Source organism: Lithobates pipiens, unplaced genomic scaffold, assembly GCF_037356315.1.
Source record: "Lithobates pipiens isolate NorthernLeopardFrog02 unplaced genomic scaffold, aLitPip1_a1.2 Scaffold_23, whole genome shotgun sequence".
In the NCBI taxonomy this organism is placed as follows: Eukaryota; Metazoa; Chordata; class Amphibia; order Anura; family Ranidae; genus Lithobates; species Lithobates pipiens.
The window spans coordinates 97,452,331-97,464,432 of NW_027507785.1; the positions used below are offsets into that span (position 1 = coordinate 97,452,331).

At 47.1% G+C, this 12,102-nt stretch overlaps 1 protein-coding gene across 1 annotated transcript; it reads left to right on the top strand.

Annotated features, from left to right (window-relative positions):
• The first annotated feature begins 755 nt into the window (after nucleotides 1-755).
• On the top strand, nucleotides 756-3,421 carry LOC143927756 (uncharacterized). Its single transcript, XM_077452092.1, has one exon. The coding sequence runs from the start codon at nucleotides 1,113-1,115 to the stop codon at nucleotides 3,159-3,161; it is 2,049 nt and encodes a 682-aa protein (XP_077308218.1). The 5' UTR covers nucleotides 756-1,112; the 3' UTR covers nucleotides 3,162-3,421.
• Nucleotides 3,422-12,102: the final 8,681 nt, after the last annotated feature.

The window sequence follows — 12,102 nt, forward strand, 5'->3', positions numbered from 1 at the left end:
TAAGCTGCAGAGCGCCCCCTGGCTTCCAGATCCAGGAATGTGTGCACAGGAGAACCTGAAACTCAGGAAGAAGACCACACTACTATCCTGGCCTTATGGGTACTGCTAGGCTGGCCTGAGGAGCACTGCTGGGCTGGCTTGATGGGCACTGCTGGGCTGGTCTGACGGGTTCTCCTGGGCTGGCCTTATGGGTCATGCTTGGCTGGCCTGATGGGTTCTGTTGATTCTGGTCTGATGGGTACTGCTAGGCTGGCCTCATGGACACTGCTGGACTGGTCTGATGGGTTCTTCTGGGCTGGCCTAATGGATTCTGTAGATTCTGGTCTAATAGGAACTGCTGGGCTGGTCTGATGGGTTCTTCTGGGCTGGCCTAATGGGTTCTGTCGATTCTGGTCTGATGGGCACTGCTGGGCAGGCTTGTTCTTTCTGTCCACAGACACCCACAGATTGATATACTTGTCCTTGTCACCCCTCATAAATTTCCCCTGACCCTATTATGGAGGAGTGACGTCATTTTCTAGTGATAATAGAGAATTTAAGCCACATAGTTATAATTTAGAAAAAAAATAGTTGTCTCTCAGTGTATTACCAGTATACACACAGTACCAGTCTGTGGCACGTCATATTAACAGAATTAGCAGACCGGCAGCCAATAAGAATCCAGGAACGTGTCTCCCCCCCACGTCTTGCAAGGAACAGCTCTGAGCGCAGACAGGAGCCAGTAGGGCGGGCTCTACCAGGAAGGCATTAGGAATCGATCACAGCACAATCGCTCTGCGCTGACTGCATCCACGTAGGTAAGTCGCTCGGTCGTCATAGCAACATTGCCTTCTACGGCCGCGCTGGGAAATTGCAGCCGCCTGATTGGCTGAGACATTGTGACGTCACAGCAAGGAGTAGCAGTCGGAAGGTATATGAGCTGCACTGTGTGTAGCCGTCATTACGTATCTGGACTTTGTAGAGAGAGGGTGTTTATTACATTGGCTCTTCATAATATCGCAGATTGCTTATTAGTTTATTCTAACGAGGAAAAACAAAACCTACGACTAAGAGAAAATATTCTCAGTGAAGTTTTATTTTAAAATCTGATCATTTTGCTTACAATTGCAAAAATGACATTTAGAAGAATGGAAAACATAGAATGCATGCAGTGCGTGAGGGAGGAGAGAGCAGAGCAATGCAGAAGGCAGCAATGCAGGGGAGAGGAGGATGCTGCCTTCATCAATTGTCAGAGGGGTCTGGCAGCAGAGAGGGAGAGGGACAGGCAAGGGAAGGAGCGACGGAGGAGAGAGAAGAACGATGCCTACCTCAGACATTTAAAGGAGATAGCAGAGGAGGGGGAGAGAGAAAGAGAAAAGGACAGAAAGAGGAAGGAGCAGAGGAGGAAAGAAGAAAATGCTGCCTTCTTGAATAATCTAAGGGAGCAGACAGCAAAGCGGGAGAGGGAAAGACAGATTCAGGAGCAAAGGACAAGAGATGAGAATGCAGCATATCTCAAACATTTGAAGGAGATGGCAGAGGAGGAGGAGAGGACAGGAGAAAAGGACAGAAAGATGAAGGAGCAGAGGAGGAAAGAAGAAAATGCTGCCTTCATGAATAATCTAAGGGAGCAGACAGCAAAGCGGGAGAGGGAAAGACAGATTCAGGAGCAAAAGAGAAGAGAGGAGAATGCAGCATATCTCAAATATTTGAAGGAGATGGCAGAGGAGGAGGAGAGAAAAATAGAAAAGGACAGAAAGATGAAGGAGCAGAAGAGGAAAGAGGATAATACTGCCTTCATGAATAAGCTGATGGAGCAGACAGCAAAGCGGGAGAGGGACAGAGAGATTCAGGAGCAAAGGACAAGAGAGGAGAATGCAGCATATCTTAAAAATTTGAAGGATATGGCTGAGAAGGAAGAGAGGAGAAAATATGAGGTGAGACAAATTCAGGAGCAAAGGAGAGGAGAGGAGAATGCAGCATTCATCAGTCATCTGAAGGATATGGCTGCGGAGGAGGAGAGGAGAAAAGAGGAGAGACAGATTCAGGAGCAAAGGAGAAGAGAGGAGAACGCAGCATACCTCAGTCATCTGAAGGATATGGCTGCGAAGGAGGAGAGCAGAAAAGATGAGGAGAGTCAGGAAAGGGAGCCTGAGGATAGGAAGGAAGAGGAGAGAGGAGAAATGACAACAAAATTAAACACAAGGGAAGCAGATTGGGAGAGAAGTGTGGAGAAAGGGAAAAAAGGAGAGGAGAAGCAGAGGGAAAGTAAGAGGAAGATAGGATTTCTGGCCAAATTATGTGCAATGACAGCAGATTGCCTGAGGAAAAGAAAGCAGAAAGGGAAGGAAGATGAGGGAAAGAAAGGATTTCTAGCCAAATTACAGGCGATAAGAGCAGATTGGAAGAGGAAAAGAGAGGAGAAAAGGATTGAGAAGGATCGGAGGAAGAGAGAGGACCAGCTAAACACTTTGATAAGTAAAGTAAAGGTGCTGAAAGAAGAGAGGGAGAAGGAAAGTGAGGAAAAGAAGATAGCAGATGAGAGAAAAATGGAGGAGAGGAGTGCGTTTCAACTCAAATTAGATGCAATGAGAGCAGAGTGGGAGAGAAATATTGAAGAAGATAGAAGGATAGAAGAGGAGAAATGGAGAGATCAGGAGAAAAACAGAGAGGAGAGGAGAGCCATCATAACCAAATTCCAGTCAGATGTGGAGAGCAGAAGAGAGGAGGAGAGGCATAGATTGAGAGTAGCAGAGGAAGAGGCAAGCAAGAATTGGAGAAGCCTTAAAGAGAATGCAGGCGTGATCAAGGTACTGGAAGAAGAGAGGGAAAATGAGGACCGTAGCATAGAAGATGAGAGTAAAATGGCAGAGAGGAGTGCGTTTCAACTCAATTTAGAGGCAATGAGAGCAGAGTGGGAGAAAAATATGGAAGAAGATAGAAGGCTAGAAGAGGAGAGATGGAGAGACCAGGAGAAAAACAGAGAGGAGAGGAGAGCAATGATAACCAAATTCCAGTCAGACGTGGAGCGCAGAAGACAAGAGGAGAGAGATAAATTGAGGGCAGCAGAGGAAGCTGCAAGCAAGAATTGGAGAAGCCTTAAAGAGAATGCAGGTGTGATCAAGGCACTGAAAGAAGAGAGGGTAGCAGAGGAGGAAGTGAGTGCAACAAAAGTGCATTGATAAGTAAAGTAAAGGCACTCAAAGAAGAGAGGGAAAACGAGGACCGTAGGATAGAAGATGAGACAAAAAGTATGTGTCAACTCAAATTAGAGGGAATGAGAGCAGAGTGGGAGAAAAATATGGAAGAGGAGAGATGGAGAGACCAGGAGAAAAACAGAGAGGAGAGCAATGATAACCAAATTCCAGTCTGATGTGGAGAGCAGAAGATAAGAGGAGAGGGATAGATTGAGGGTAGCAGAGGAGGGTGTGGTGGGAGGGGAGAGGGCCAATGCAGGTGGGGGTTGGATATGTGCTGGGGGGTGCATTGTGAGGGCAGAGGGCTAACGCAAGGGGGGGGGGGGGTAGGAGGGTTAGATATATGCTGGGGGTGCTTTGAGGGAACTAGTGCAAGGGGAGGGTAGGGGGGGTTAGATATGTGCTGGGGGTGCTTTGGGAGAGGAGAGGGCTTGTGCTAGAAGGGGTTAAGTCAAGGCAGGAAGAGATTGTTACAGCCGGTGCTATGGCTCACCTTCTCAATGCAAATTCAGTGAGAGGTATTTTCCTTATGTCCTCCCTGGTACCCCTATCCAAAGAGCACCCCAAAGAAGATGTGGAGTATTAGCGTAGGGTACAGCACTACTAGTCCTAGGGCACACTAACACAGAGTATCGGGAGATGTGATGGCCATCACATTTTGAGAGACCCTAATCTGCAGCGTTCACTTTACAGTTTTTATAAAAATTAAAAAAGTGAAAAAAGGCAAAAAAAAAAAAAAAACACCAACAAAAAAAAAATATAAAAGAAAAAAGAAAGTGACTCCATCGCTGTCGGAGGTGATTTCACCACCACAGTTAAAAAAAAGAGCATATATGTCAAAGCATGAGGGCAGGGGCGGAGGAGCGATTTGCTCCTAACATTAGGGGTGGATTGCCCCCATGCTTCGGCATATACTTTTTATGCACAGATTGTGTTAAAGGCCGGTGTAGAAGGCAGGAGACCGTTGGTAGTAGGGAGGTGTCCTGTAGTCCAGCCGCAGGATGCAGATGATAGCAGGACGCAGCAGGCGGTTCCAACCGGAAGCAACGGACAGCAGGGATGTGCCTTGTAGCCCAGTGGCGGGATGCAGACCACGGGCAGAATGCAGCTGACAACAGGGAGGAGTCATGTAGTCCAGCAGCGGGATGTAGGTGACAGCAGAATACAGCGGACAACGGGAAGGAGTCCTGTAGTCCAGCAGCAGGATGTAGGTGGTAACAGAACACAGCAGAAGGCACCAGCCAGATACAGTGGAGAACAGGGAGGTGTTCTGTAGTCCAGCAGTGGTAGGCAGGTAACTGGCAGGTAGCAGAGTAGTTAAACAGTCCGGGTCAAACACAGGTGAGCAGATCAGGTACCAAAACGAAGTCCAAGAGAATAGTCAGGTTCAGAAGCCAAGGTCGGGGGCAGGCAGCAAGCAGAGAAGTCAGAAACAGGCCAAGTTCAATACGGATCAGGTAGATTCAGATACAGGGTAGCAGAGTACACAGGAACGATGTTGATCGGGCAGCAAGACAGCAAGGCAAAGATCCCCTTTAAATAGCGTCATTGGCGCCAATTGCCATCAAAATGGCCGCGCGCATGCCGGGGGTTCATGCAGGATGGGTTAGGTCCGTTGCACATGAGTGTCTAGCTGCTGTGCTGACATTTTTGTATGTCTGGAAGGCACAGGTGCTGCATTCAACCCCACTGCCATCACCCTGTCAAAGTCTATAATAGGCTGAATGTTAGGACCTGGGCTTGAACCTGGGACCTCTGGTGGGTCTGGCAGTGACTCTGCTTGCTGAGCCACCTGGAATGCTGGACAGCTCCTTGGACAATTCCTTGAATGATCTTGTCTTGAATCTTGTTTGCCTTGAACCTTGAACCCTTTGCTCCTCCCATGAACTTCCTGATTTAAGCCATGCCTCTGCACTTCCTGGTTGCCAGAATATTGTGCCTTCACCAGCCAATATCTTGCTCCTGTCTCTCCTGCTGCCGACCGTATCCTCGCTACCATTCGTTACCGACATTTGGCTTGTTCCTGGACTACGCTTCTGCTGAATCCCAACCTGCAACTATTTGTTACCGACTTTTGGCTTGTTTCTCAAGTACGCTTCTGCTTGATCCCTACCTGCTATATCTGCTACCAGACCCCGGCTTGCTCACCTCCTGGTGGGGCTATCCTGAGGACCGCAACCTGGCACTAACACGCAGCAAAGCCCATCTCCACCTTCAGGAGCTCTGGTGAATACCGGTTAGTGCTTAGACCCCGCACCTCAGGTGAACCCGTGTCATCAGCCAGGGTGACCTGTGTGAATACCTGCTCTACTGCTATAGCTACTAGCCTCTGAGCCTGACTCCAGACCGTGACACTGAAATATCTTGTGACTGGAAAGGGCCAAATGCTTGTCGGATGGGGGGCGGGGGGCAGACCATTTTGGCCCCCCCCTTGCCTCACGGGACCATGGTGTCGGCTATTATTATAAAAAATAAATATATATATTTAATTTTTATTTTTATCATAAAAGGGCTCATTCTATTGGTCACAGACAGAGAAGCTACCGGAGGGTGAGAGGGCGGAAGGTGATGGGGTCAGGTGTCCTTGGAAGCTGTTTGGAGGGCTATTTATAGAACCCCTCTGACTGGAATTTAGCCAGTCGCCAGACAAGAGTGGTCAGAAGAGCTTCCTCCCAAATCACCCCCCCGTCGCGCCCGGTTTATGCGGTAGGATCCCTTTTGTCAGAGAGTCAAAGGGGATATGTGAGAATATGTTTAAAGAGATGATGGTCAACTCAAGTCTTAGTGGCTGGGTTGAGTTTTGGTGAATTCTGAAGATGAATTTTGTTTGAAAAAATGATTTAAGTAATAAAGTTCATGACATGATATATATTTTTGTTGTAAACCAATAAACCAGGCCGTGGCCTAATTGTATCCAAGTTATCTTTGTGTGGTGTGGTTTTTATTTTATTATGCATGTTTGCAGGTTGTGGATGTTAGCCTGATGTCTACGGTCCCATCAATGTAGACTATGTGAAATGACATGGGAGGCATTCCTCACTCTATTCTAACAGTTTGCAGTGTTATTCTCCAATGATTACATGGGTGCAGAGCAGTATGGAATCTGAATGTTTGGCTCATGTCATTGAAGACATGAAATTAATCTCTCAATACCTTCCATGTGATGTTGATCATTGCTTACTGAACTGTCATGATTTCCATACACACCCACACACGCAGAACTACGCGTTTCTGCCTGCATTTTCAGAAACAAGGCAAAATGTTCAACACACTTAAGTTGCTTTAATTTCTTACTGGAACCCTAAACGTGCTGTGATTTTTGCAGTGTGTCATGCAAAAATGGCAGCAAAACCCACGTCTACAAGCATGCCTGGGTCGGTTTAAAAATATTGTACGTGAGTACCTTTGGCGCGTTCGTCATAAAAAGGGCAGCCCATTCCAGTAAAAGGGCTGTCCTATGTGCAACACACAAAAAAAAAGCTAAAAAAAAAACCTACAAGTGGGAACGCACATTTCCCACTATCTTTTAAAGGGTTAATTTAACTTTACCAAAAACTGCCTAGGCAGATAAGCGACTTATGTAGACAAAAACAAACTGTGCAGTTCGGACCAGGGTTAAATGCCATTGCTATAGGTGTAGGCCATTAACGTACCTCATGAAGCCTGACTGGAAAACTCCCAGGACATTGCAAAGTACGTTAACTAAGAGACACTTAGCTGTTACTGAACATCTTCATCATCACAGGAGCAGCTCTCAATGCGGAGCTCAAAGCTACTGCATCAGGGGAGAGAAAGTGCATGTGAAGTGGGATTGAATCCGAAAAAAAAAATCTCCCTCCTGTAATGGTGAAGGTGAACATTAATAGTCTGGAGTCTCTTAACTACAGTCTAGGAGTTTTCCATTCAGGCTTCATGAGGTATCAAAAAGGTCCATACACCTACAAGCAATCAACTTTGGTCAGAGCTGCACAGGTTTGTTTTCATCTACAGACACCCCTGTCATGTGAGTTGAAGCCCACCCCCTCACAGTTAGAATCACTCCCTAGGGCACACTTAACCCCTTCATTGCCCCCTAGTGTTTAATCTCTTCCCTGCCAGTGTCAATTACACAGTAATCAGTGCATTTTTATAGCACTGGTCGCTGTATAAATGACAATGGTTCCAAAATAGTGTCAAAAGAGTCCGATGTGTCCACCATAATGTCGCAGTCACGATAAAAATTGCAGATCGCCACTATTACTAATAAAAACAATAATAAAAATGCCATAAAACTATCCCCTATTTTGTAGACGCTATAACTTTTGCTAAGAGAAATATAAATAAAGAAATCAATCAGCGCAAAAAATCGAACACATAACAGCAGCTGAACACTACACTGCGGCTCATGCATGCATTTGCAAATGCGTGCGGACTAAACCCCTGTTTTTAACGCATACTATTAGACAGGTCTATTTGGTTATCTGCGAGATGGTGGTAAGTAGGCTTTGTTTTTTTCCTGGGCATTCCCCAGACATTGTTGTTACCTGTTTTTAGACTTCCAGTGCCACTTACTGCGATAGCCAGCTATAGATGAGGGCGGTGGCAAGTTTTTGTTATCACGTGAGTGTTTGTATTGGTCCAGCAGTGCACCAACACCTTTGCTGCCATTGTGCTCTCGCTGGATGTTTGGTGTGCTCCTGTACCTTTAAGGAGGGGTGGGCTCCCCTTCAGTCCACCTGCTCTCATCTAATCATCAGAATGCATGTGCCTCCACTGCGGGGACACTTATATTTTAGTGTTAGGACCACAGATACCAGGGTGCCTTGACGTGGCTCTGTGGCTCACGCATGCGTTTGCAAATGCGTGCGGACTAAACCCCTGTTTTTAACGCAGACTGTTAGACAGGTCAATTTGGTTGTCTGAGAGCTGGTGGTAAGTAGGCTTTGGTTTTTTCCTGGGCATTCCCCAGACATCGTTGTTAACTTTTGCTAAGAGAAATATAAATAAAGAAATCAATTAGCGCAAAAAAAATCTAACACATAACAGCAGCTGAACACTAAGGGCCAAAATATCAAATCCCTAAAAGGTAAATATAATAAAAAACAGTGCAGCACATTAACAAACAAAACATAAAGAAAACACAAAAGAAAAACATATAAAAGTCCATAAGAGAGCACCATCAAGTGTTCATATACGGTGATCCTACAAATAACAGGCAAGGTGAACGCTCAAACCAGTGACAGCCTCCACCGATAGTTAAAGTGGTTGTATACTCGAATTTTTTACTTTTACCTACAGGAAAGCCTATGATAAGGCTTACCTGTAGGTAAAAAAAATATCTCCTAAACCTGTACGGTTTAGGAGATATTCCCCTCGGTATGCGCCGCTGACTGCAGCGGCGCATGCGCACAAGGGGATTCTCGGCCTGAAAATCCGGCAGTGGCCGGCGGCCGGAATGAAATCTCCCGCGCGCATGCGCGGTAGTGACGATATCGCGGCTCCGGCCACTCACAGCGCCGGAGTCGCGATACCCGGAAGAAACGCTGAGGGAGCATGTCAGCTCCCTCGGCGTGGATCGGGCCAGATGTCGGGGCCTCGTTCTAAGGTAAGTATTTCATAATGAGCTAGTATGCGGTGCATACTAGCTCATTATGCCTTTTGCTTTGCAGGTTAAAAAAAATAAAAATTGCGGGTTTACTACCGCTTTAAAGCGACGCAGTGCCAAATCGTAAAAAGTGCTCAGTGTCCAGGAAGGGGGTAAAATCTTCCAGGGCTGAAGCGGTTAAGCTGTGGAGGACTCTGAAGAAACAACACACAAGTTGGAAAAAGTTTTACACTAGGACTGCCTTGCCATCGATCACATACACCAATCAGAACTCACTTTCCCTGGAGCAGTACATGTCACTGGGGCACACTGAAAACAGCCCTTTAATAGAATGCAGATTAAAAGAGGATTAAATCAAGATGTGGGGGCAATACCTTGTAGTGAAATGATGGGTTAAAAACTGTTTGTTTAAAAAAAAAATGCAAAAACTCGGGGGGCGCATGTGCGAGGCTCTGCATGGAGGACGTGTTCCACTAGAGTTCCGCACTCCCCGCCACAACATAGGGTATTTTCTCTGGGTTTGAGCCACCCTGCAACCCCGCTGTTTCAGCGTATCACCTCCGGAACGCACACGGATCACTCCGGTATGGTCCTGACGAATCACCGAGGCAAGAACAAACCTAAACCGATAAAGGAGGCCCTAGCCCGCGCCTCGTCCAAAATGGCGGCGAAAGCTCTTGCTATACAGCGAGCCACCTCTCCAGACGGAGCAACACATACCGACAGTGAAGAGGACGACCGCTCAGACGATCACGCTGATGGTCCCTCCACTATACCACCCTCAGGTATGTCTCAGGCGGATTTTCTGTCCCTGATGGAAACCATGCTACATAAAGCCCTCAAATCTACCGCTGATCAGATAACAAACAAGCTAACCAGGGAGATAAGGGAAGTAGGCCAACGCACATCAGATCTGGAGACTAGAGTAGATGATATTGAACTCACGCTCCAGGAGCAGGTCCAAGAACAGGCGGCCTTACGTGATGAGAATACCACCCTTCTCTCCCGCTTAGAGGACGCAGAAAATCGCTCCCGCAGATCCAATCTGTGCCTGCGAGGCATACCAGAAACGATCAATGATGTACAGTCCCTTACTACGGCCCTCTTCCAGGAACTGTCCCCCTCTATACCGATCGAACGCTTGGAATTCGATCGGATCCATAGGGCCCTTACCCGTCGACTACCTGATGGCCCTCCAAGGGATATTATTATTAAGCTCCACTTTTTCCGTACAAAGGAGCAATTGCTGGCTGCTGCACGCAACAAGGACGCTCTCCTGTTCCAAGGGCACACATACCAGCTCTTCTCTGACTTAGCCCCCCTAACGATTGCAAAACGCCGTGCGATGAAACCACAGTTGCAGATTCTTCAACAACATCAAGTGAAGTATACATGGCGCTTCCCTTTCGCCCTGCAGTTTTCTTACCAAGGGCAACAACATTTTTGCACTTCACCTGAAGCTCTCCAACGTCTTCTGGAATCCCTACATCTGACGGCCCCAGCCCAACCTTCAGAGACGGCGCTACCTCGCACCCCAGCCCGGACCTCGGCCCATCCCTATACCATCACCCCAAGAAGACCTCCACCGGCCCCTTTCTCTATTCGTAAAGGGACTCCAGCCCTTCCTCCCCGAGACGTCGCAGCAGATCGCTCACTGCACTCTCCTCGCTGAACTATGCTACTTGCTCCTTTACCCTCTATTGAGTGCTACTGGAGGAACCTTGGTATGAGATCATGAGCCCATCATTCACTATTTTTGTCTGACCTCTTACCCAAGGCCCGAGGGGACTGTCCTGTGATGGGTTCCCCCCCCCCCTTTTTTTTTTTAGGGGGAACCTACGCAGTCCCCTATTACCCTCTGGGGTTGCACAGGCTCAGACCCTATGACTTCCTATTTGCCTTTCTTTTTGTGTTTTTTGTGTTTTTTTTTTTTTATGTATACGGTTGTGTGGACTAACCACTTTGTTCCCCTAATTAGTACCTGGTTATGTTGCCTAAACACTGGGATTGCTTTCTAGATATGTTTAACTAGTCCCACGACTGCTAATAGCCCATTACCAATGGCTTTACTATTATAGAGCTTTATCGTTATATTTTGACTCCAACGTTTTGTATCTGAATATCCCGTTTGTGGCGGGAAGCTGTCATTGCTTTCCCCTAGTATGGTGTGCACACCCTTCAGCCGGCTGGCCGACTGGGGAGTCTGTGCACTGTTTGGTCGGGCGGCAGATTTCTGTTCTCCCCTCCATTACGTGTCCATATCCTTGCCCTACAAACCCTACTTTTCCTCCCCTCCATCTCCGTTCTTCTCTTCTTTCTCCTCTCTCTCTTTTTCTGTCTTGTGTCGGTGGGACGGCGGGGTCCTGGGGACATTTCTGCACATCTCCTCATTACTCTCCCGATGGCCCCCATAAAAATACTTTCACTTAATGTTAAGGGCCTGAATTCACCTAACAAGGGGGTCAAGGCGTTCCAGTCATTTGTATTGCTGAAGGCTGGCATTGTGGCTCTTCAGGAAACTCACTTTTCCACTAGCGCAACCCCGAAATATTTTAGCTCCCGATACCCTCAAGTTTTCACCGCCTCCGCTCCCACGAAACAACGTGGTGTGCTGATTGCTATTCATCATACCCTTCCCTTTTTGGTGATCTCAGAAATTAAAGACCCGGAAGGGCGCTACGTTATCCTAGTGGGTCTACTTCAAGATGTAGAAACTACTTTGGTCTCCTATTATGCCCCTAATAACAACCCCACCCCTTTCTCCCATCTACTCCAGGTCCTACGGACCCATTGTAAGGGCACCCTGATTTTATGTGGTGATTCAAATTTAGTGCTGCAACCTCATTTGGATAAATATCCCTATGCCCCTGAACAGTACACTCCCTCTCTACGGTTTCGGAAGCTGCTACAGCAAGCCTCACTGATTGATACGTGGCGGGAATGCAACCTGGCTAAAAAGAACTACACTTTTTATTCATACCCCCATAAATCCTTCTCCAGAATCGATCATATCTTTCTTTCAGTTGCATTCTCCCCGATATTGATTGACTCTTTTATACAATCCATACCGTGGTCGGACCACTGCGCAGTAATAACCTCGATAACTTCCCTGATCCCCCAATCTAGAGATCGTTCATGGTGTATTAATGAAGCCCACCTTACTAATCAATCTTATTTGCTAGATATCCAAGTGGCCCTTAAGGATTATGTGCAGAATAATTCCACCCCTGGTATCTCTCCTACCCTTCTCTGGGAAGCACATAAGCCGGTGATTAGGGGCACATGTATTTCAGTGTCCACGCACCTCAAAAGAGATAAGAAACTCTGACAGGCTAGGCTAGA